This window comes from Alexandromys fortis, unplaced genomic scaffold, assembly GCF_014885135.2.
Source record: "Alexandromys fortis isolate MF-2015 unplaced genomic scaffold, M_Fortis_MF-2015_v1.1 scaffold_123, whole genome shotgun sequence".
Taxonomy (NCBI): Eukaryota; Metazoa; Chordata; class Mammalia; order Rodentia; family Cricetidae; genus Alexandromys; species Alexandromys fortis.
Window position 1 is genome coordinate 842,813 of NW_026068003.1, and position 25,608 is coordinate 868,420.

Here is a 25,608-nt window from a genome sequence, read left to right on the forward strand (position 1 = left end):
ATTTTTAACACTGTAAATCATTTAAAAAATTTTTATTTGTCTTTGACTCTCTCTTTACTGTATCTCTCTCTGTTTTCCTGACCACATGAGTCTTTAATTTACTGAGCAATATAAGTAGGATTAAAGCCGTGGCTTTGACAGGTAGATCCAGTCCATTCCTTAGCTTTCCAGCCTCATGGCGGAGATACAGGCTGTAGCCATGTTTATAGCCACAATTCTATGGCATTTCAAGGTCCCTGCCAGCCAGCGAGCTTCAGCAGCCTGTGCTTGCAAACCACAGGAACCGCCTGCGTAAAAGAGTCAGAGTTTGCCGTGGCAGGACAGCCCAGAAAGCCGGCATTTTTAAACGGCACAGCTTTTTTCCTGCTACGGCTGAAAACCGAAAAGCATGCATTCAGCTTTTCACCAACACCGTTTAAATGTTTCATGGCAGGACCTCTTAATGAGCTGCAGGGTTTTGCAGCTAAAGCCTTTCCTTTTTTGTTTAAACAGAAAAAGGGGAAATGATGTGGGAGTGATTTCTTATTAATAAAGAAACTGCCTAAGCCCCTTGATAGGCCAACCCTTAGGTGGGTGGAGAAAACAGAACAGGATTGTGGGAGAAAGAAGCTGAGTCAGGGAGTCGCCATGATTCTCCCGCTCCAGACAGACACAGGTTAAGATCCTCCCTGGTAAGCCAGCTCATGGGCTACACAGAATATTAGAAATGGGTTAGAACAATATGTAAGAGCTAACCAATAAGAAACTGGAATTAGCCGGGCCAGGCAGTGTTTGAAAGAATACAATTTCCATGTAATTATTTCGGGGCATAACCTAGCCATGCGGGCGGCCGGGTGCCGGGGACACAGCCCAGCCGCTCCTATTTCAACAACCATGTAGTTCACAACATCCTGTAACTCCAACTTCAGGAGTTCAATTGCCTCTCCTGGAACCTGCATACATGGAACATACATTCACACATACATACATGCTTATAAATAAAAATAAATCTTCTAAAAATTATTTTATGTATATGAGTATTTTGCTTGCATGTATATCTGCATACCACATTCAGAGGACAAAGAAGGTATAGCATCCCCTGGAACTGGTTTGAGTTGTACTTAAGGTACTGGGAACTGATCCCGGGTCTTCTGCAAGAACACCAAATACTGTGAACCGCTGAACCAGGCCCCAAAATAAATCTTTAAAAACAAAAACCAAACATCATGGTGGACAGCTTTAACCCTAACACTCCGAGGCAGAGGCAGGCAGGGCTGCATAGTGAGGCCCTGTCTAAAAGCAAAACAATAACAGCAATAAAATGAACCAATCAAAAACCTAAAATAAATAAAAATCAAGCAAATAAAAGGGAGAAGGAAAAGAGCTAAACTAAAAACTGCCATGAACTTTGTGCAACCCAGGAAGCTTTACAAACTTTTTGGGTCTCCTGTATTCTGACTGTGATATTCCCACCCTGTCTGTGCATGGAGGATGTCAGAGCTGTGGTTTCTATGCCTTCAGAGGAATTCAAGTTCCAGAGTTGGGAGCTGTGCAGCCTAGTTTGGGACCAGTATTATCAGTGCTTCTCCAATGGATGTCTCCAGATGAGACAAAGCCCACAGGGACAGTCTTTCTCAGCAAAGGTCAGTGAGCTTTGGGACAGGGCAGAATACTGATAGGACCATGTGGCCTGAATGCTCTTCTCTTTTTTAATATTGATGTTTCTCAGAGATTTCCTGTCCTGGTCACCTGTTCCCAAATACCCAGCAGCTGCTTCCAAAATTACCACACAGAGGCTTATTTTATAAGTTATAAATGCTTGGCTAATAGCTCAGGCTTATTACTAACTAGCTCTTAGAACTTAAAGAAACCCATTTCTATTACTCTATATATTGTCACTTGACTCATGATTTTACCTGTCTTCTACCATGTTTTGCTTCCTGGGCAGCTGGCTGGCATCTCTCTTGACTCCACCCTCTTTCTTCCCATCATTCTCAATTTGGTTTTCCCACCTGACTTCCTGCCGGCTTGTCAGCTTTTTATTAACCAAGGAGAGTAACACATATTCTTGGTGTAAAAAAGGATTGTTCCACAGTAATTCTCTTGGGAGCTTTCACGACATTTTGTCAATCTTGCATAGGAGAGATATGCTCATTCCTAGAAATCCCATTTTTTTTCTCGAATATTTTCTTCTAAAATTCTTTGGAAGTTGATGCTTCTCAGGGTTCTTGAGTGGGGATGCCAGCTGTCACTTCAGACCAGGGAGCTGTTCAGATTCAGTGCTGGCAGGATCAGAAGCAGATCACCCCATTTCTGTAAATATGTTTTGAATAAGATTTTTTTTTCAAAATGTGTGCCACCCTTTAGTTTTGTAAAAAGAGGATGTACCTGGCTTGATATCTGGCCAAGCTAACCAAATGATGTGTTGGTTTTGGTTTAAAGATGTTTTGATGTAAAAGTTGAGAAAAACATATTTGGCATATTTGTTTTTGCTGGAGGTTAACGTCTGAGAATGGGAAAAAACTTGTTCATTAGTATGGAAAAACATTCTTGTTTTTGATGTGAAAATAAGACAGCTGGAGCTATTCAGAGTCAGCCATTTGTGGAAAGCTCATCGGTGGTCAGACAATTCATTTCTTCGCCAATGCCCCTTCCCTGTTTCAGGATCTGAACCCAAGTTCTGGTGGGACCGCAGCAGCATGGAAGCTCTTCTTTGTCAGGTTAGTGCAAGGAATTTTCACCCTTCTGCCCACCCCAAGAACTTTACACAGCCAGGGATGATCTGGAAAACCTGGGCCAGGTTGGCTTCACTCTTTCCCAGTCCTGGCCCCTTCCTTTAACCCACACCAGGGAAGTGGCTAACTAGGAGGCTGTCTGGAGATAATCCCCACTGGAGAAGAGGTGGATTACGCACCACAAGGCATTTGTATGCCAATGGACTACTTGCCCTGCAGACTGACAGGCACCCTCAGCCCACTTTATAGAGGGTAAAGTGGAGATACACACACAAAGAGAAAGGGAACCTGACCAGGGCAGCACAGCCGGCACCTGGCAAGCCTCCCAGGTGACTTAACAGGAAACACCTGGCTCCCTGCTTTGCTGGTCAGAACACATGGACAACTGAAATGCTTCCTGCTCTAGGAAGTCTCCTCTCAAGCCCAGTGATCTGCACCGATCCTCCTAGCACTTGGGAGGTAAAGACAAAGGATTAGTAGATCAAGGTCTTAACTACAGATAAGTTTGAGAACAAATAAAACAAGGAAGCCAGGAGGAAGAGACTCTGGGGCATAAGAAGCTCTGGTCCTTTCCAGGAGCTATGGGCAGCAGCACCTAGAGTTCAGGAGAAAGGACTTAGGACTTGGGAGTCAGAAGAAATACTCGTGTTACAAGTCTGAATCTTCCTGTCCCCATCAGATGCATGAGTGGAAACGCTAAGGCCCAAGATGACAGAGTGGAGAGCACCCTGGAAGTGATTAGGCCGTGGTCACCTGAGTGAGGTTTCTGCCTGTGTAGTTGATTTTGTTTCTTTGAGACACGGTCTCTCTATGTGTCCCAGGGTAGCCAGAACTCTCTGCCCTCCTGCCTCAGTCTCTCCAATGCTGAGAATATAGGTGTGTACCATCACAGTGGACCCCAAAGACCTAGCTGTGTCTCCTTCCCTTTCCTCTTTTTTAAAGTGAGCATACAGGGCTGGGGATGTGGCTCAGTTGGTAGAGTCTTGCCCGGCATGTGTGACAGTCTGGATTCAGTTCCCAGTACGACAAAACTAGGCGTGATAGGACATGCCTGTAATCACAGCACATGGGATGGTAAAGGCAGGAAGATCAAGGGTTCAAAATCATTACCTATACACAGAGTTCATGGAGACACTGTCATGGAAGAAAGAAAGAAAGAAAGAAAGAAAGAAAGAAAGAAAGAAAGAAAGAAAGAAAGAAAGAAAGAAAGAAAGAAAGAAAGAAAGAAAGAAAGAAAGAGAGACAGGAAGAAAATAAAAGATTAAAAAAAAAAGCAAGATAGCTCAGTGAGTGAAGGTGTCAACCAACGAACCTCGCTGCCTTTCAATCCCAGGGACTTACATGATGAAAAGGAGAACCCAACTCTGAAAGACTGTTTGCTTCTGAACCTCAACACACCTACCCTGGCAGCTGCCCACCCCAGTCCCAGCCCAGAAAAAAAAAAAAAAAAGTGAGTTATCTGGTATGGTGGTACCTACCTTAATCCCAGCACTCTGGAAACAGGGACAGAAAGATGGTACCTTTAAAAAGGGGAAGGGGAGGGAAGGAGGAAAAAGGATGGCTCCAGTTGCTAGTTGGCATGTGGACAGGAGAGTTGGGGCAGGTTAGGCCAGGCTGGTAGACTGGTGGACCTCGAGGAGGGTGTAGGCCAAGTTTCTCCCAGAGCAGGAGGTGGGGTGCCAACTACCTTTCACCTTTCCCCTGCCTGTCCCCTCACAGTACTCAGGGCTGCTCCACTCCCTGTCCCCTCACAGTACTCAGGGCTGCTCCACTCCCTGTCCCCTCACAGTACTCAGGGCTGCTCCGCTCCCTGTCCCCTCACAGTACTCAGGGCTGCTCCACTCCCTAGGCCAGCTTGGCTGATAAAGTCCTGGGAGAGGCCATTTCACTTCCTAACTGAACGAAAAATTAATTAATTAAAAAAGGAAAAGCCTGCTCTTAGAGACGGTGGAGGAGAACGTTTATTATAGATAGAAGAGAGGCATAGTTAGAGACAGAGACATCCGGGAAAGTCCGGAGTGGACATAACCCTGAGCAGGCCCACATAAGGAGAAGGAGGAGGGGAGAAGGGAGAGCCAGACCAGGAGACTGGTCAAGAGAGTAAAGGGTAGAAAAAAAAAGGGGGGGGGCAGGTAACCACAATGGCTGGGTTATATATAGGGAAGGACAGCAGGGGAAGGGCAGCCCAGCCCTTGGACTGGAGTTTAGGGCAGGGGGTGGGGTATGCCAGCCACACCCTGAAACGGGTAGGGACTGAGGGATCCAGAGAGAAACTGGAGTTCTGAGTCAGTTAACCATTTGTCCCTAACTCAGGCCTGGGCAACTCCCAAGGAGTTTGAACTGATTTCTCCATTAGGTGGCGCTGAAGGACTGAGTGGTGAGAATCCGGCCGCTCGACTCCAGGGTAGCTGCGGAAGGGTAGAGTCTGGGCTCCAGCCCGTGCGCAGAGGCGAATCCTTAAGCAGCTACTCCCGGCTGACTCAGACCCTAACCACTCTTGTTATCAGGCCTGGACAGCGAGGGAGAGCCCGTTCTGATCTTGAGATTCTAGGCCTTTCTTTGGAGATGCCAGGAAGTGAACTGCTGGCTTTGTTTTACTTGACTTTAAAGAATAGAGCTGACTCACAGGAATGAGGGGCTGGGGCGCCACCGCGCGCTTGTAGGGGGCTGGGGGTTTGGGGGGGGTGATCGTCCAGCACCAACAGGTCATTGGAGGAAGGCCCCGGGGGCTGTGTCCGACTTCTACACCCACAGCCTAACTGTGGGTCACAGAATGCTACCTTCTAGTTTAAATGCAAGCAAAGGAAGGCCTGAAGAGTTCTTTACATTTCAAAAAAAAAAAAGTTTTCAGGGGTTATAAAATGGCTCAGAGAGTATAAGCACTTGCTGCCAAGCCTGATGAGTTAGACCGGTAGACCCAGAGACCCACGTGGGGGAAGATTCTCTTTCTCTCTCTCTCTCTCTCTCTCTCTCTCTCTCTCTCTCTCACACACACACACACACACACACACACACACACACACACACACACACTATAATTTTAAAAATTAAAACGGAAATATTTTTAGTATAGTGCTATTTCCTAAACGTATTGGCTGTTTGCCAAGTTCTTCATCCTTGCTATTTCCTTTAGTGACCTCAGTGACAACCTCCCTTGGGGGGTCTGGTGTCACTATTGTCTAGAGATAACTCATGAGGAACCTGAGGCTTAGAAGGAGGAAATGGCTCAGATTCAGAACCCCAAGCACAATTGAAAATGCAAAGGCAGCTCCCTGGAGTAACCACACTAGAGCAGGACCAGGGCAGGGTGACCTGGGCTTCTGGAATCCTGTAAATGGCTCTGGAGCCTTCAAGAGAAAAACTACTGTCCAGTTGCTAGCGTTCCTCCAAGCTTCAGGTCTTCATTTGAGTGGTGAGTGAGGAGACTAGACAAGGTGTTCTCTGCCAGCCAGGTACCCAGGAGTAACAGGGGTCCGTAACTGGGCACTTACATCTGTCTTCCAGCTCCCACCCAGGATCTGGAAGGGGAAGAGGGTGTGGTGCTTAAAGATGAGATAAAAGACCAGGAAATTCCCAGTCCTGTGGGACAGACCAGGCCCTATTAGTCAAGACTGAGAAAGAATTCCAAAAAAGGGAAGGTTCTGACTCATCCCACTGAGTGTTGTCACCGGGACTCTGCCCTGTTCCCTATATGGCAGCCAAAGTGTCCATTTGGATGCCCCAGGCCTTAGAATAAAGGGAGTCTGGCTGAGAATTCTCTGAAAAAAAAAAAAAAAATTCTGATCGGCTTGAATCACATTCCAACCCCAAACCAACCACCATGGATTGCAGAAGGGGCTTCCTTCTTTACACCTTTTTTTTAATTAAAGAAAAAAGATTAATTTCATATATGTGTAACTGTATTTACATCATCCCCTACCTCTTCTTCCTTACAACCTCCATGTTGTTTTCCCTCAAATTCTTAGTCTCTTTTTAATCATTAGTGTGTGTGTGTGTGTGTGTGTGTGTGTGTGATGCACACATGCACACAGGTGCCACATTGGGCGTGAAGACGTTAGAGTACACGCTGTAGGAGTCAGTTTTCTTCCATCACCTGAGTTCTGGCTGTCACACTCAGATTGTCAAGCTTTGTGGCAAGTGCCTGCGACTGCTGAGCTACTCACAGCACCTCTTTTATTTTCATTTTGAGAGAAGGCCCTATGTATTCCAGGCTGAACTAGCTATATCACTAAAGCTGAACTGATCTTCCTGCCCCTACCTCCCGAGTGCTAGGATTATAGTCATATACCATCATGTAACTTGCAGTGCTGGGATTTGAACCCAGGGCTTCTTGTAAACTACGTCCTCCCATCTCTCTTTCAGTGTCTTTGAAGTAGGGTCTTATGTAGACCTTGCTGGTATTATCATGAATTCCTGGTGCTCCTACCTCTGCCTCTCAAGTCTTGAGATTATACGCACGTGCCATCATACCACCCAGCTGGAACCTTCCTGAACAGAAACTTTGGCTCCCTTTCTCTCCACTGGCCCATGGTTGTAGTGGCAGTGGGTGTCACTTGCAAGGGACCTCTCTTAACCTCTGTATCCATCTTTGTGCTGGTTCAGAGGGATTGATCTATCACTATCAGCAAGATTACTAACATCCCAGTTACGAAGGCACGGGCTTGATTTGTGGGTGAATATTTTATTTCCTAACAATGTGACCTCATTCAAGAAAACCAAGAAATTTAACAGACTTCTTTTCATAGACCCTTGATAAGCTTGTAATCTGCCCACATGTCCCACCAATATGTGTGGTGACCAGCAAAATTCTGTCCTCCTTGATTTCTTCTGGCCTCCTACTAAATCCTTCCAGACCGAGATGTGTTTTGGTTCACCACAGAGCCCATTCTTCTTTCTAACCCTCCCCCAATATTGTTTTCTTTCTCTATTTGCCTCCTGCTAAACTGACAGGGCCAACTCGTATTTTATTTCTCATGTTGAAACAGCTACACCCAAACCCAGATGAAGGCCAGGCTAACATCAGACCCATGTCAGCAGGATTGCTATGGAAATATCCCTATCTGATGAGTCCTTCTCTGACTCATCGAACCCCAGGATAACCTTTCTGACGCTCAGAGTCCCATCACTAGAGATGTTTGCAGGAGTCTTTCTTTAGACGAGGAAAGACTACAGGGTCAGTAGGTCTGGAGACGAGAGTTTGGGCACTGCATCTCCTACTGGCCAGCCAGGTCAGGCGCGGAGTCTCTAAATCTCAATTTTCCCACCTGTAAAATAGGATAAGGTTTCCTTCATAAAGAATATTCAAAAGCAAGGGCTGGGGATGTAAACTGGTTGGTGGAGTTGCTTAGTATATATGAAGCCTGAGTTCAATCCCCCCGAAGACCTTGAGCCTCTTTGTCACATCATCCTGATTTAGGAGGTGCTAGGGCGGCCAATCCAGGTCTTTTGATATGCTAGGCTGGTACTTTTGACGACTGAGCTGTACCCCCGAACACGACTTCGAACTTCTGATCTCCCAGCCTTTATCCCCGGAGGGCAGAGATTGCAGGCTTATTCAGTTTGTGTAGTGCTGGATAGCAACCCCATGGCTCATGCATGCTAGACAAGCACTCTACAAACTAAGCTGCTGCTCCTCATATATTCTTTTAAATTTGGTTGTTGTTGTTTTGGACGGGGTTTCTCTGTGTAGTCCTAGATGTTCTTTAACTCACTCTGAAGACTAGGCTGGCCTTAAATTTGGAGATCTGCCTACCTCTGACTCCCAAGTGCTGGGATTAAAGGTCCGCATCACCACCACCAAGCTTTGTTTATTTAAATCTTAAGGAGGGGCATTTTTATACAAGGTCCAAAGCTGATTATGAAGGAGGGGGAGTGTATTCTAAGTAACCACACTCCCAGCCTGCTAAAGTCTAAGGAGCTGCCAGACAACCTGGCTACCTTACCTTCCTCTTCCATTACTCATGCCTTCTGCAATCTTCACCTCAAAATCTGTTTCTGGGACAGCCTAAACCACACCAAATAGGGGTAGTTTTGTCTCCAGAGACATTGTCATCATGAAACAGATAAGATGTTTCTCCCTATTACTGGTCAAGGATGTTGCCAAACATACAATGAATGAAACAGTTCCCTCAGGACAAGAACGATCGAGCTCCTGGTGCCAATAATGCCTCAGCACTATTAAAAATCAGGCCCTAAGTTAGGACACAAAGTGAGTCCCGCTGGTTGTAAACGTCTTTCAATAGAATGTCCCAGCAAAGCCTGTCTGTGAAAAAGTGGAATGGACACGGGGTAGGTCCCAAGAGAGCAGGTTTCTTCTTGCTTTTCCTCTTATCCCTTCCACTTAGTACAAGTATTTTCGCAGCTATCTCTACCTCACAATACACACAGTACAAGGGTTGGTACAAAGACTGGCTTGGCCAATTAGAAAACATGAATTTGAGAAGGAGCTGGAGGGAAGAGAGTAGCAAGGCAGTGAAAACCAAAAACCAAAACCAATGACTGGGTAGTGGTGGTACCCACCTTTAATTACAGCACTTGGGAGGCAGAGGCAGGCAGATGTCTGAGTTAGAGGCCAGCCTGGTCTACAGAGTTCCAGACAACCAGAGATGTTACACAGAGAAACCCTGTCTTGAAAAACAAACATACAGATAAACAAACAGAAAGGAAGGAAGGAAGGAATGAAACCCATGAGATCTGGCTATAGGACATCTTAATTAGTGATTGGTGGGGGAGGGTCCAGCCCATTGTGGGTGAAGCCTTGTTTGGACTGGAGGTCCTGCTTCTTTTGTTTTTGTTTTTTCTTTGCTTGTTTGTTTTTTTGAGACAGGGTCTTTCTACATAGCTCTATCTGTCCTGGAACTCACTATGTAGACCAGACTGGCCCCGAACTCACATAGATCTGCCTGCCTCTGCCTCCTAAGGGCTGAGATTAAAGTTATTTTCCATGATGCCCGGCTAAGTCCTGGGTTCTATCAGAAAGCAAGTTGAGCAAGCCATGAAGAACAAGCGGGTAAGCAGCCTCTCTATCAGGTCCTGCCTTCAGGTTCCTTCCCTGTTTTGAGTTCCTGTTCTGAAGTGCTATGGGCAGTTAGTTAATGACTGTTGAGAGAGGGAGAATTCATCTTCTAGAAAAATGAGGCTCCTAATTAGCTATGCAATATACTAAATGGTCACCTCTAAAAACATATACATATAATCAATCAACACTAAACAGAGTCAACAAGTTGTATTCATATATTTGATCATATGTATATATATTTATTCACATGTAAACATTATTCATATATAGACACACACACAAACTTAAAACATACAACACTTTCCCCAAATCGTAGCAAGCTATTTCTTTGAATTACTTCTCACTCAACCTGTGTGTGTGTGTGTGTGTGTGTGTCGTGTGTGTTGGTTGTTACTGTTTTTGAGACACAGTCTTCCTATGTAGCTAAGGCTAGCCTGGAGTTCACTACGTGGCCAAGGGAGGATCTTAACCTCTCAATCCCTTGCCTCTGCCTCCTCTGAAATTATGGGCAGACAGAGGCCTACAGTAAGAGCTATGTGTTTTTTAAAAAAAAAAAACAACCCAGAGATGAAGGGCCCCTCTCATCGTGCCCTGTGGAGAGGGGGGTCTGTAGCACAGTCTCCCCATCACAGGTGAGGCTTACTTTGACCACAGAGTCGGGGAATGCTTGCCAGCTTTTTCCACTGATAAGCAACACCGTGCTTGTTACTGAGGTCAACCTCCAACCTGAAATCTGAATTTTTACAAATATTCATTTAATTGCCCTTTAAAAAAAATCCTAAGGCCAGTGTGGTGGCACATGTTTGTAATCTCAGCACTTAGGAGGTGAAGGCAGGCGGATCAAGTGTGCAAGGCCATCTTTGCTTCCGTGAAGAGTTTCAGGCTAGCTTGAACTACATGAGACCCTGTTGGAGACAGAAGAGGAACACACATGAGTGAGTTCGCTATAACTTAAAACGCAGAAAGGAAATGCCTCTCCCAGTCTCCAACATTCCTATTTGCTTATGAGTCATCCAAGAGGTATGTTACACACTGACAGGTAAGATATACACATATATAGCCTTTCTTTATATAGGGCCAGCAGCCTTGCCGTAGTGCTCTGACCCAACTGTATGATTGCTTGGTCTGGTGACACCCTGTAGGACAGTCAAATTTTTCCACAAGGAGGAATGGGTTACGTGAGTTAAGTTTTGTATAGCGATGGCCTAGCCATACCCACTATCAGGAATTCAATATTGAGAAATAATTACATCTGGTGTTATGGAAAAGTAAGACGGGAAGTGAAAGTGAAATCAAGGGTACAGGTTGACTTCCAGGGTGTTGAAGAGCTTACAGGAAACACAGTCAGTAAGATAAAGTGAAAGGTTTTTCTCCTGGTAATATCATTATTTCTTCTATACAACGGGAAATAAAAGCTGGAACTATGAGCATGCCCTAGGAGCCTGAAGCCAGAATATATGAATGGCAAGAGCTTGTTACTCTTTTCCGTGTAAGGCGGGGAAGGGCTGTTTAGCCTTCTAGTATCAATCTCCTTGGATTGACATGTTTGCAGTTAATTGCTTTGTGGAAATGAGTAGAGTAAATACCCCACCCAGGGTAGGGACCGGATGTAGATTCTTCGAGGCTGAAATGTCAGGCTTTAGGTCACACAGAGAGGGTGCCCCGTACCCCAGTGATAAAGCCTACAGGATGAAAGCTGCCCACCTCAGTCTGCAACTGCTCATCCGCTCGTTCATCCTTCCATCCACGCAACCGGTTGCCTCCCACCCGCCCATTTGTTCCCTGAATGTTTCCTGTGGCAACCCTACACCAGGTACACAGATACAGCAGTGACTGAGATGGACCTGGTGCTGTTTGTAGGGTGTGGAGGGAAAGGAAGTCTTAGGCGAAGGGAAGAGAAAAGGGACACAGGTCAGTAGGGGCCCACACCCATTAATCAAGTCCTTTCCCCAGGCTGTGCCTTCCTGGAGCCTCTTGGTCATCACAGGTAGAAAATGAAACATAACAAGATCATTTTGGACTAATCAGCTCACCCAACACAATCAAAGTGGTCTTAAGAGAGTTCTAGGAAGATGTGACTATGGAGAACTAAGGAGATGAGAGGACGAGAAAGATTTTGTGCCTCAGTTTACAGGTTTTGAGAATAAGGAAGGCATCATAAGCCGACGAGTGCACACAGCTTCTATAACCTGGAAAGGCAAAAGAACATTTTTTTTCCAGAAATTTCAGCAAGAAATACATTGATTGGGCTAGTGACCTCAGTTTTGGCCCACTAAAACTCAGACGGGACATCTAACTTACAGAGAGACAAAATAAGAAATTGTGAAATTCTTGACGTCAGGTTTTGGTAATTTCTTACACCAGTAAAAGCCAACTAATATCCATAGAAAACAGTGTTCGTTTTCACCACTGCTACTATGGTGTGTGTGTATGGTGTTAGACTTAAAGTTCCTTAGTTCCTTGACATAAGGAAATCAAGGTGCCTTGATTTACCGTTGCCTTGCAGACTCGGAGAAAAGTACCTGCCTCTCACTAAACCTACAGATGGGTGGCACATTCCCTTTCCATGTGACCCGTTCCATCTGGTCCCCTGATTCTGCAAGTGCTCTTCTTCTGGGCGTTTCCCAGGTTTCTTTCTTCTAGCTGGCCATCACATCATGTTCGTGAAACTGAGGCGGCAACCAGGTGTAGTGCAGGCTTTGGGCAGTAGAGAGCGAGCGCAGCTAAGGAGTTCGCTTCTTTAGGGTCCGAACGGGGCGGAGCCTCGGGGGCTGGGCTGCCTAGCGCGCAGGCGCCAGGCCAGACTACTTGGGCTCTCGGGGGCGGACGAGGGCAGAGCAGCTCTTGTTGCGGCTTGGGTAGCAGCGAGTTCGGGCCGCCTTCCCACTTGCTTCGGTTCGGTCCTTGGGGATTTTTAAATCAGCCCCTGCAGCTTGTTGCCTCCGTGCACTCTCTCCGCTTCCAGGATGCCGGTGACCGAGAAAGACCTGGCGGAGGACGCGCCATGGAAGAAGATTCAGCAGAACACGTTCACGCGCTGGTGCAACGAGCACCTCAAGTGCGTGAATAAACGCATCGGGAACCTGCAGACCGACCTTAGCGACGGGTTACGGCTTATCGCCTTGCTGGAGGTGCTCAGCCAGAAGCGCATGCACCACAAGTACCACCAGCGGCCCACCTTCCGACAGATGAAACTGGAGAACGTGTCGGTGGCGCTGGAGTTCCTGGACCACGAAAGCATCAAACTCGTGTCCATTGGTGAGTGTTGTGGCCCGGCCCTGAGTTTGCAGAAATCGGGGTATCGGCAGAGCGCCCCACCGCGCATCGCTTCCCCGGGCCAGGTGTGGGCGCTGAGACGAGGGAGAGGTGACCCTGGGATGAGAATCTAGGAACCTAGGCCTTTTCCACAGTGCCATCTGTGGGCTGGGACCTGGCGTGATTGCTAAGAACTTCCAGCCTCAGCTGTAGATTTGATTGTGGGACACCTTGGGATTGCTGGGGAAATCACCCTGATGGCTGAACCCTAGAGTCAAATACCAAACCCCAACTTCACGCTAGCCAGGTGCGCCCAGTGTGAACCGCCGCGGTCGAAAGGGCGTTGGCTTGGAGTCTGGGAGACCTAGGACGCGACAGTTCTCTGGCTTGGGATCTCTTCGCCTAGGTGGAGACCAGACCTGCGACCCTCCCCTCCCCTTCCAACGCCGGAATGGGTGTGGGCTCCGAGGGTGGGAGGGGGAATCAGGTGGGAATGTCCTCACTTCTCAGCTGTGTCAGCGTGGTGGGTCGCCTCAGGTTGAGATCATTTAGTGGTGATAGTAATTAGTGTCTGTAGAAGTTTAACTAAGGCTGACTGTGTGGCCACAACCTTCCAAGTTATCTCAGTACTTAATGTCCGGTGGACTGAGGTGTCATTAGGTCCATTCTACAGAAGAGGAGAGAAGTTTAGAGGGCTGGTTGCGTTCCCCCAGGTCCCCCCCCCCCCGCAAGTATGGTCTAACTAAAAACTAAAGCAGGTGACAGCTAAGGTTTTTCTCTCCCCTGTCCCACCCCGTTCCCTGGGTCTTTCTGAGAAGGCGTTTGAGTCTGGCTTCTTTTCTACTGTCTCGGGGTGAGAATTAAGGTCTGTACTAGTTGGAAGTTTCTAAAGAGGTTTGTGAGTGTGGGAACAAAGGGGTTGTGTATGTGAGGACTCGTTCCTTGCCGGCTAGAGCATTTGGTGTGTGTGTGTGTGTGTGTGTGTGTGTGTGTGTAAGATTTTTGTGTATACGTGTGCAGAGGATGTGTGCACTTCACACCGAGTACATGGAGGGGATTACTTAGGCTGGGCTTGTTTCCTCAGGAAACAAGGCCATTATAGTGACTCCAGTGACAGAAAGGAAGGTGGGTGTGGCATGTGGGACTTTCTCCAGGGGAAAGGGGTTCCCTCTAGACTGAACCTCCACCCAGCCTCACGCTCGACTTTCCCCACACCTGTGCTGGCAGGTAGATCAGCTTCCTACTTCCTGGGTCCAAGAAGCTACAACACTTAGCAGGATCTCCCTCCCAGGCGCGGCTGCCCAGTGGAGGAAGCTGCCTGGGGTACTTGTCTTCTGGGGGCCCACTTCCCATACTGAGGAGGGGGACCTCAGAATTGCACGGGAAGTTCTCTTTCCTGTAAGGAATAACTCTCAAGGCCTGCCTGCCTGAGCTCAACTTGCAACCATTCTGTTTTAAAATTCGTGCTTATTTAATTAACTCAACAAAGAAACTTAAATTAAACCAGGAGTTAAACATGACATAGAATCGCTTACGGAGAAACCATAGCACCAGAAAAAACATCAAGGACTGCCTAATTCACTGGCTGTTTACTCTTGGGCAGCTGCTTCCAGCATGGCCTCACAGCTGTGCTCCAAGATTGTGGGTCTCATTCTGGACTTGTTTGGTGGTCCCTTACAGTTTTCTAGTTGGTCCTCATGATTTCCAGTCATGAGCCTGTTGAGGCTTGAACTCCCCTCCCCCGGTTGCCTAACATCCCACAGTTATCTCCCATTGATCTGATTCATCTGATATAGGTCTGTTGGTCTGTTACCCATGACCAGCTTGTTTCTGTAGACCATCAAAAGTTGCGCTTTTTTTTTTTTTTGGTTCTTCTTCTTCTTCTTCTTTTTTTTTTTTTTTTTTTTTTTTTTTTTTGTTTTTTTTTTTTTTTTTTTTTTTTTTTTTTTTTTTTTTTTTTTTTTTTTTTGTCCTGCTAAAATATTTCTTGGATCATATTCCCTAAAGTGGTATTCCTCAGTTAGAGGGTGTGACCACATACACTCCTCTCTAGTTGCTTTCCAGAAAGATCTCTTAGCAAACAGGTTTTCTCTGAAGGCCTGCCCACCTTGCTAGAGGCCTAGACTGCTGAGGGATGAGATGGAGCTAAAGGCATCTTTTGGTTGCCCCTAGGGATGTTGTAGGTAATGACTCGACCATAAAAAAATCATCTAGCTTGGACTTCCGTTTTCTTATTCACTGTTCACTTTATGTAGTCTTATGCGCACCATAGCACTTTTTATTAGGGCCACCCACTAGGTGTTACATTCTGATGACCACTGCCATTGAATATCCGGGATAACCAATTGAGAGTAATTAATTCCTTCTGATAGTGATCTTCCCAGGAGTCCCAGGAGGGTCAGTACTAGGGGCTGGGGTCTGTACTAGGATGCCACATGGTTGCTGTTGTTATTTTCATTGTTGTTAGTGTCCCTACTAACAACAATGAAAAAAAGAGTACTGGTTGCTCTTCCAGAGGTCCCGAGTTCAATTCCCAGCAACCACATGGTGTCTCACAACCATCTATAATGGTATCTGATGCCCTCTTCTGTCATGCAGGCATACTTGCAAGTAGAACACTCATATACATACATTTTTTTTTTAAAAACAAAACAAAACAAAAAGACAACACAGCCTCCCCTGTCTGGACTAAGGGCTATTGTAGCCTACACTTTTCAAGTTCAGAGTGTCGTCGCGACAACTGAATACCCAAAGTTTGAACCGTAGCCTCAGATGCAATAGGGATCATGGGGCCCTTTATAAGTGACAGGATTAATCCTCTGGGCTATGATGAGGGCTCAGGAGTAAAATGTTGTGACTGTCAGGAGGTGAGTGGAGTCAGTTTGTGTTTTGTTTTAACGGTTGAGTCTGTTGAGGAATATCTGCTTTCTCCATTGGTGGCTTTTATTGTGTTTTCCTGTGCTCCAGGGGCTCATGTTTTACTCCATAACCAGGGAAGATTATTGGATGAATTCAGGGCATCATTGTATGCCTTGGCTAATTCCCAACAGTTTATTTACATTGTGGGAACCTTTAGAATCATGCCTGTAAGCCCAGCTGGAGACATAAGATGCTCAGCCACTGCCAGAGGACAGTGGCATACCTGCCAACAACTTCTGAAAGGCAACCCCGGCTATTTATTTACTCACATTTGTGGTTCATCAGAAGTTGGTCCCACCCTAGGCTCTATCCCAAAATTGAAGGTTTTGTTTAGTTTCTTCTTAGGTCTGAGCAGTTTGCAGCAAAGCACAGCATGCTTAGTTATAGTTTTTGTAAGGAGTTGGCGGTTTTATTTACGCGTTTTCTCCATAAATCTTTCGGACTTTTGGACAGCCCAGCTAACTTTGGAAAGAAAAGAAGCCTCGAAGCCCAAGAATGACAATTGAGGCTGCTAGAAATTCGGGTAATATATTGTGGCTTGATCCTTTAGAAAAGGAATGTCTCCCTGCCTTTTTACAAGATGCAGCTGACCCTGATGATTATTTAACTTACCTGCACAGGATCAGCCTAAGTATTAGTGAGTTCCCAGGACTTTGAGTCCCTGGATGGTGGGTCACCTTGCCACCCAGCATCTTTTCCTTCTTCCCCTTTGTTCTGCCATCATTAATCTGATGTTCTACAGATAGTTCCCACTTTGTAGTTCTTCCTGAACTAGCTAGCAAAAGCCAGTGTGTTCTCTTGGACCAAGCAGTGTAAAAACCCAGAGAATACATATGTATTAAAATGTAATGTTTTGTTAGAATTGACATTCAGGGCCATTTGTAACAAGACAGCTACACATTACTGTGAGACAGAGCATTAAGCACAAGAAGTCTTGGTTTAATTCTTACTTGCCACAAAGTAGCTGTTAAGAATTTCTATGCCTCTGTTGTCTAATTGCTGAAATAGAAATAATAAATACCGCCTTAAATGTTGTTACAAAGATTAAACAAGGTAATATTTTTAAAAGTACCTGGAACAGGGGCTGCAGAGTTGGCTCAGTAATCAGAGCACTTAATGCTTTTGCAGAAGACCTGAGTTCAATTGCCAGCACCCACATGGTGGTGCATGACCTTCTGTAAATCCAGGTCCAGGGAATATTATGCCCTCTCCTGAACGCCGTAGGCACCAGGCGTGCACATTCATGCAGGCAAAACACTCATGCACATAACATAATTAGATAAAACATTTTAGGTGGCTGGAGCAGTTCAGGGCGCATAGTAAGTGCTGTTAGTGCCTGTTAACTAAACTAGGTATTGTTGGATGGTCTCAAGTCAGGCTAGAAGGGTTGCACACTGAAAAGAAGCTCAAAGTCAGCACCACTCTGGGAGGCCAGCTCAATTGGCCAGAGTTGCTCCTACTTGCTAAAATAGTGTGGAGCTGCCTGGAGGGTGTCTGCTCCTTGGAAGGGGATGACCCTGGTGTGTTCTGGCTGCCCCCAGAGTCCATTCACACTTGCTTTGTTTCTGAGCTGGACAGGAGCTCCAGGCGCCTGTCATTCCAACCTCCCACCCAGTTCAGGAATCTGTGGGCCAAATCACTTCCAGATGGTGGCTGGGTCTCTGCTGAGCTCGAGCAGTCGTGGAGCCAGCATGCCAGCCAGCCTTCATTCTTGGTTCTTGGAGAGTCTGTGGAAAGGAGGGCTTTTATTTGGAGCCAAGTATGTCTTTCGGCATTCCCACCCACAAGTCCAGGTTCTGCCCTGTAAGTAGGCATCATGAAGTAGACTGCTCTTTGATTGAAGGTGACGCCTTGCATTTGGGACAGCAGAGGTTCAGACCCAAGCTTTTAGGCATTGGTCAGGGATTTTAGACATCCTGTTTGTTTATTTGTTTGTTTGTGATAGGGTTGCTTTCTCTGTGTAGCCTCCTCTTTCCTGGAACTCTCTCTTGTAGACCAGGGCAGCTTTAAACTCAAGAGATCCACCTACTTCTGCCTCCTGAGTGCTGGGATTAAAGCATGCACCACCATGCGTTTTCATCTTGCTTTCTGGCTACATAGGATCGGTGTGCCCTAGGCCTGCTAATCCAGGCATGAACCTAAAACTTGGATTATGATGCTCACTCTGCCCCACAATACCCTGATGTGTGTTGCTTTAATTTTTCTAAGCCTTGGCTTCTCCATCTGCAAAATGAAAATAGGGTGGCAGAGAACAATATTTTTGATTAGGCTGGGACTTTAACTCAATTGGTAGAATTCTTGCCTAGGATGTGCCAAGCCCGGAGTTTGGACCCTAGAACTGAATGAACCTGTAATGCTGGCACACATCTGTGGGAAGTAGAGGCAAGAAGATCAGAAATTTGAGGTCATCTTCAGCTGTGTAGCAAATTTCAGCTTACTGTGGGCTACATAAGGCCTTACCACACACACACAAAAGTTGTAGCACAATGATGTTGACATGTTCATTATTAATATTATTGTTCTTTTTTGTTTGTTTAAAGCAGAGTCTTAATGTGGTCTTAGAATTCCAAATATTCTTGCCTCTTCTTTCCAATATTGGAATCCGTCCAGGGCCTTTTGCATGCTATAGACAAGTGCTCTACCATCAAGCTATAGCCTTAGTTTTTTTTTCTTCATCTACCCAAGTCCCTGTCTTATTATTCTGTGTTTAACTTTACTCTTAATTCTAAGGAACTGGGTCTGTGTTAAATCCCACCTACCATAAATTTAACCGGTTAAGCCAGATAGAATGAGCCATTTCAACCTAAATGGTTACAGTTCCTACATTAATGATAACTGCAGTTGTCATCTATGCCATGCTAGTTGATGTCAGCCTCTGCATTGTTGCTGTGGCTAGTTACTTACTGAACGTGGCAATGAGCCCTGAGTACACTCAGGTTTATCATGTAATGAACAATAACATTTCTTCAGAGGCTTTGAGGTGGCTGCCTTGCTTTTCATGAGAAACTCAGTCCATGTCCTAGGGAGAGCTTTTCCTGGGAAAGATAATTAGAAAACCAGGTTGTTCTCCGTAGGCTACAATGCCAAAATGGTGAGGATAGCTGTACTGGAGATGATAAAGAAGGGACCTGCTGACTGTTTGAATTATATTCCTTGGTGTAACAATTGGAGCTGGGGGGATTTTAAAAAAACCCTCCTACCTATTCAATATGTTTTGTTTGATTGTTTTTTTTGTTTGAGATAGATGGCCCAGGATGGCCTCAGCTTTCCAAAGGGCTGGAATTACAGACGCACAGCCATCAGAAGCCTTGTGCTAGGAGCCTTCTTTCATTTGCCTTCAGTGTGTTTCTTTGATCAATGATAGTTACTATTATCTCTTCTACAAACTTGTCATGAAGTAATTGGATGGGATTTTTACTTCACCTATTGTCTTGTGGCAACATTTACCGCAGAACAGTTGCCGCGATTCATCCTCTTTCAGCCAGTCCCCATACTGTAGACTTGCCATGGCCGAATGCTTTTGTACTGTAAGCAAACACATAGATCGGCTCTTGACCTCGTCAGTACTGGTGGTGACACAGAACTGTGCTGAGAGCTCCTGACTGCTGCTCCCCTCCCATCAGAACCTGGTTTTTCTGAGTAGTTCAGGTTGGCGGGACATCAATATCGTACTGTTTCCTTGTCTGTTCTTGGTACCAGCTCTGCCTCCCGATGTTGCTGTCTGTGTGCTCCATGTTGAGGTGTGTCCCACTCAGCTTCTACTCTAACATCACGTGTTTTCATGTCTTCTGTCTGCTATGCGTTGGTCTGTCCAGTTCTTATTCTAATCACCATTGCAGGCTCTGTAATGCTTTCTTTTATTTCTGAGATAGGGTCTCACTTTACAGTGCAGACCATCCTCAAGTCTGTGATCAGCTTGCCTCCACCTTCTGAGTGTTTTATCTTTGCATTTTATAGGTACAAAAACTAAGGCTGGGATCCACAGCCCTTTATTAGTCAGGTATGATACAGGCTGTACCTGTCTGTCATTTATGTCTGACTGGAGGCCGGAGGGCCACTTGTTCCTCAGTATGGCTATGAATGTGGCCCAGTACAAAACTTAAAATATTAGGTGCAGATTTTCCTTTTTTTTTTTTTGTAACTCAATCCTTTGGTTCTGGAATATATATGCAATCCAGTTTTATGGTTCTGGAGTATGGCTGTAACTCAGTTCTGTGGTTCTGGAGTATTTAGATGACTGTGTCCTGTTCTTATCTCAGAAGGCTGGACTGACCTGTGAGAGTGAAGTATTCTCTTGTCAATCAGACTGAGCATTTGGTCCAGTAAAATAGGTCTATTGTAGAAAGAGGTTGTGGAAGAGACTTTTCTTCTTGATTGGGTGGCGGTGGTGGTTGGTTTATTTCTTGTTTTGTTTTGCTTCAGATTTTACTCATTTGTAACATTAAGTTTTCTTGCTACAACCTGGGTCTGATGACACAACCCTCACCTGTTCGGGAGCTGACAAAAGAGGTTCACAAATTTAAGGCCAGCTTTGGCGACTTAGTGGGATTCTGTCTCAAAGTGAAAGTGGTAAAAATCAAAGGAGGGGTGGTGTCCATGGGGGTATAGTTCAGTGAGAGAATGTTTATCTGGAGTGTGTGAGGCCTGGGTTCAATCCTACTATTGGAAGGAGGGAAAGAGAGAAATAAATTTCCTAACGCGCTACAGAACTCTTGGGCCCATTTACTTTACCTGTTTCAACACCAGGAGCATTGATTGTGTGTGGAGGGGGCTTTCTGCAGTATCTTTAGACTTTTTCGTGATTTCCTTGCCTTTGGTTCCCAGTGGGGAACAACAAAAGCTTATTTGCTTTGCGGGGTCTGCTTGGGGTCCTGTGCTGTGAGGCCTGGAAGCCAGAGGGGAAGGAAATATCCCAGGAATTCCTCGTGGCTTCCATCCACCATAAAGCAGGTGTGGACTGGGGTGGGGTGGGGTGGGGCGGGGTGGGGCGTGGGGTTGGGGTGTGAGAGCTGGCCTATCATGAGCGCATTGGTGACAGTGGACATTGGCCCAGCTGAGCTGTCAGAAATGACCTGTCCTACATCCCTTCTGCTGCCTTTAAACATTAACCAGGCTGTTCTGAGGAGTGCAGGGTTCCTTTCTGCCCAGGTCTGGCAATGACCCTTTGTTTGGCTCTGGCATATTTTGCCTGCAGTTCCACCAAGTGACTTTCTGTTCGGTTTTCAGCTGGCCTCAGGCTGGCCACCAGCAGGAAGGAAGCTGTGTGCTTGAAGCTGAGCTTGTGTTGCCCACGGCCTTCGCTCCTCAGAGAGGCTGGTCTGAGGGCCCATTCAGGGCTCAGCCTCCTGAGCACTTCAGGCCTGGCTTGTTGAAAGCCCCGGGTGTTTTAACACAGCACTCCTGTTCTCTGTATCTAAGGCCCTTTATGCTGGCATGGATTCCTTTCCTCATGGAGATTTGAAGCTCTTTTGACTAACTGGCTCGGTCACCTTACTGGGTATTTTCATAAGGATTTCTCCATGCCAGACAACTTTTCTGGAATTTCCTTTCCAATAGAAAGACAACCAGTGAGGCTGCAATTATTTGGAACTTAGCTTGGAATGTTGGCAACCTCACAATATAGGGAAAACGGGAGGGGGATTTGTGGCAGGGACAATGTAAATTTGCTGTGACACATAAATTGAGATTTTAAGATGAAAAAAAAAAAGTGGTTGGCTTTCCTTCCCCAAAGAAGAAACGGTCCTTGTCTCCACCTTGTGCTGACTGCGACTGAAGGACCGGCAGGCCTCCCTTGCAAGCAGGGGTAGGAAAGGTTTCTAGTGGCTAAAATCGGGTCCCTTTCTGCCCCCGAGAAGCCATCTCTCGAGGAAACAGTTTGCCTTTTATCATGTTGGTACCATAATTCGTATGTGACTCATTCTCACTTCCTTGCATGTTCCTGAAGGGACGTAACAGATTCAAAGAAAACAAGAATGATTCAGCATTCCACAGTCTGTCAGGCACTCTCTGGAGTCTAAGAATAAGTGACAGACTCATTGGTTATAAGGTGGCTAGAAATGGGGCCGGATGTTGTTCCTCTGGGTGGGTACCTTAGGGACCACAACTCTGAAACCTTTATTTTATTTTATTTTATTTGAGACAGGGTTACATATATCCCCAGGCTGGCCTTAAAGTTGGTGTGTGTAACCAAGTATGACCTTGAACTGCTGATGTGCTGTCACACCTGTTTTAGTTTGTGCCAGGGATCAAACACAAGACTTCTTGCTTGCTGAGCAAGCACTCTACCAGCTGAACTGAATTCCTACACTTAGCAGGTCTTTGTGACTTGCTAGTACCCTTAACTGAGCAGAGCTCTCTCTGGGTTCTGTTCACACAACTCCTTTAGAAAGAGGTGGAACATAGTGAAAGATCCGGGCTGTTGGGGTCCTCCAGAGGCAGAACCCAGAAAGTGTCCTGAGTAGAGGGGAGAGGTGGAGCCTGGCGTTCCTCAGCAGCTGAAGATGGCTAGCTGACACCTGGGACTGTTCTGGAAGGATCTAGGTGTTAGCCTTCCGTTTCCTGCAGTTGCCTCTCTCAACATAGTCTTTTCATGTCTCTTTTATGTCTCTTTTATGTGCTCTCTTTTCTTGATATCCAAGGGCAGTCACTTAGCTGGAGGTCCTTGTCCTGGCCTTAGGACCCGTATCCCACCCCCACATTTGACTTGGTTTCCTCTTCTGTGGATCATAATTGTTCTAAAAGCAGGGGCTGTGTCTTGTTTACCTGTGCCCCTGAGCTTGGCACTTAGTAGGGGTTTAAGAGAGAACTTACTGAATAAACAGTCTCTAGCACAGTGAATTGAATAATAAGCCCAGTGCACTGACTTGCTTGCCATGCGCTTGTTTTGGGCAGATTTCAGGATATTTGTTTTTTTGCATCTTGTTAAAGTGGGGATGATGGATGTCCCCGCAAAACAACTAGTTTTTGGATCTGCGATGCAGAACTCAATTCAGCCCTTCATACTTACCCTTTCAACACTGACAGTTGGTCATCAGCTACTAGAAAGCAAGGTTTCCCAAGTTGCTATGTAAAGCTCCGACAATGAATTTAATAGTAAGCCACCAAGGATCAGATCCATGAGAAGTAAAGAACGCATATTGAGTGTTAAGTACCAGAACTTGTTATAAAGGCTTCTCAACCATAGCTACAGAAACTAAATTGCAACTTTAAGAGGTAGTTATTGTTATAATGGCCTTATACAGAAAAGGGATCTGAGGCAAACCCAGCTTGGCTAGTGAGGGTGTGGCTGTTTAAGTTTTTTGATCTTTTTTAAATTATTTATTTTCATTTTATGTGCATTGGTGTTTTGCCCGCATGTGTGTCTGTGTGAGGGTGTCAGATCCCTTGCACAATTGCTAACTGCTATATGGATGCTGGAAATTGAATCTGGATCCTCTGGAAGAGTAGCCAGTGCTGTTGACCACTGAGCCACAGATCCAACCTCAAGGTTTTAATCTTGTAAGCTATGTTTTGAAATCCACTTCTAATGCATTTTTCCCTCTTATTAAAAAAGTCATATTTATAGGCTGGTGAGATGGCGTAGGTTAAAGTGTTTGCCACCGTGCATAAATACCTGAGTTCGGTTCCTGGGACCCACATGTTGGAAGGACAGGGAAAACCTGAAAATTGCCCTCTAACTTCTTCCACATATTTGGTGCATGTGCGCGCGCGCGCGCGCACACACACACACACACACACCAATAGATATATAAATAAATGTCATTTTTAAATTTACATTTATAATTATTTACTTTGCCAAAAAAAGAAAAAAAAAAAACAAGAACATTGAAAAAGCATGGATCTCATCTTTAAAGAAGAACTTCAGTGAATTTTTTTATTTCCTTTCAGGGAATTTGGCTTACTGTTTCCTTTGGTTGTAATGGGGAAAAGAGAGGTGCATTTTTTTCAGAAAAGACTGTAGACTGGAACTTCTCATGCGGTCATTTGGTCACACTGGTGTTTATACCAAGATTCACCTTTGAGTTTTAACTGTGCTTGGAGCAGCATTAAAATTGAAAGTCTTATTTGCCTCTTATTATGGTTTGGAAGTCTCCATTGGTTCAGAAATATGTTTTGGTCAGGGGTGTTCCAGCTACTTCCTGTGGCTTAAAAGCTTTAGGACCAACTTGTATGGGGAGTGCCAAGGTCTGCTAATAACAGTTATTTTGTTTGGTAACTGTTGCGAATTTTGGCTCATGTTTGGCTGCCTACTAGAGAAACTCAGTTAAGTTTTTAGTTGCTCAGCTACATTGACAGTTTAAAATGTGTTTCCGAAGTCCCCTGACAGGGGAGTTGGACAGCCTGGTTTCTTCTTGCCTTTCTAGGGTCTTGTAGAGGTTTGAAAAATCACTTTGTGCTCTTAGGGAGGAACTGTCTTTCCGGTACTTCACAAGGACACCAGACCAACAGAATATCCCGTTTCCATTTCCTGTGAGGCAAAGGAGATGGAATGAAAGCCACTTCTTATACAAACACTCTCCAAGTGCTTAGAACTGTGGGTCAGAAAGACCCTGTTCATTCCTTGGGAGTCGGTTCTGGAGTGTTCTGATAGGAGGAGGTACTTTGACCTGTCACAGTACTCTGTCCTGGAGTCAAGTCTTCTTGTACCCCTCCCCCCACTGGTGAGAGTCACCTCAGGCTAGAGGAAGAAGTGATCTCTTTATCAAGAGTGGGTAGAGGTGGTTTGAACCTTGGCCAGGAATTGGTCAAATCTAAGACTGGGACTTCTTGCAAGAGAAGAGGTCACTAAGTTTTTGCTCAGCCATTGGGTGCGTCCATTTAGGTTAATGGTATTTTCTGGCCTTCTAGACCACCTGGTTAGAAAGATAGCAAGCATGATGATCTTTGTTTCTCTAGACAGGGTTTCTCTGTGTAGCCTTGGCTGTCCTGGAACTTGCTCTGTAGACTAGCCTGGCCTCAAACTCAAGAGATCAGCTTGCCTCTGCCTCCCGAGTGCTGGGATTAAAGGTGTACCACCACCACCCAGCTATGACAATGCTTTTTTCTTTTTAAAGACTGAATCTCACACTATAGCCTAGGCAGGCCCAGCTCTTGGGGAATTCTTCTGTCTTAGCCTCCTAAAGGGCGGGATGATTAGAGTCTGTGACCACCACGGTGGGGAGGAGGCGGCAGGCACCAGACAGGTGCTGGAGCAGTAGATGGGAGCTCACATGTTTTTCTCTAAGTAGGAGGTAGAGAGAGGTAACTGAGAATAGTTTAGCTTTTAAAATCTCAAAGCTCAAAAGAAAAAGCAAATAAAAAAGAAAAAACAAAGTTCACCCCCAGGCCACTTCGCCTAACTTTTCCCAAACAGTCCCACCAACTGGGAACTAAATATTGAAATATATGGGCCTATGTGGGCCATTCTCATTCAAACCACCACAGTTTATCATTTTCTTTTTTAAATTTATTCTCCCTACTGAATTCTTTCTTCCATAAATCTTTTTTTTTTTTTTGTCATTTGCAACGTTTTTCCCTCCCATTTTTTTTTTTTAATTTAAAACGTTTTATTGAGCTGGGCTGTGGTGGCACACGCCTTTAATCCCAGCACTTGGGAGGCAGAGGTGGCAGATCTCTGAGTTGAGGCTAGCCTGGTCTACAAGAGCTAGTTCCAGGACAGGCCCCAAAGCCACAGAGAAACCCTGTCTCAACCCCCCCCCCCCC

General features: G+C 45.7%; 1 protein-coding gene across 5 annotated transcripts in view; it reads left to right on the forward strand.

Moving 5' to 3' along the window:
* The first annotated feature begins 12,549 nt into the window (after nt 1–12,549).
* Flnb (filamin B) overlaps nt 12,550–25,608 on the forward strand; it is a 144,773-nt gene continuing 131,714 nt past the window's right edge. For 4 of the 5 annotated variants that reach the window (XM_050161177.1, XM_050161180.1, XM_050161178.1 and 1 more), the window contains exon 1: nt 12,551–12,990. In XM_050161177.1, the coding sequence (XP_050017134.1) occupies nt 12,699–12,990 (292 nt within the window). In that variant the 5' untranslated portion in view covers nt 12,551–12,698. Of the gene's footprint in view, nt 12,991–25,608 lie in introns of all 5 variants that reach the window. The other variant, XR_007595237.1, reaches the window with a different exon arrangement.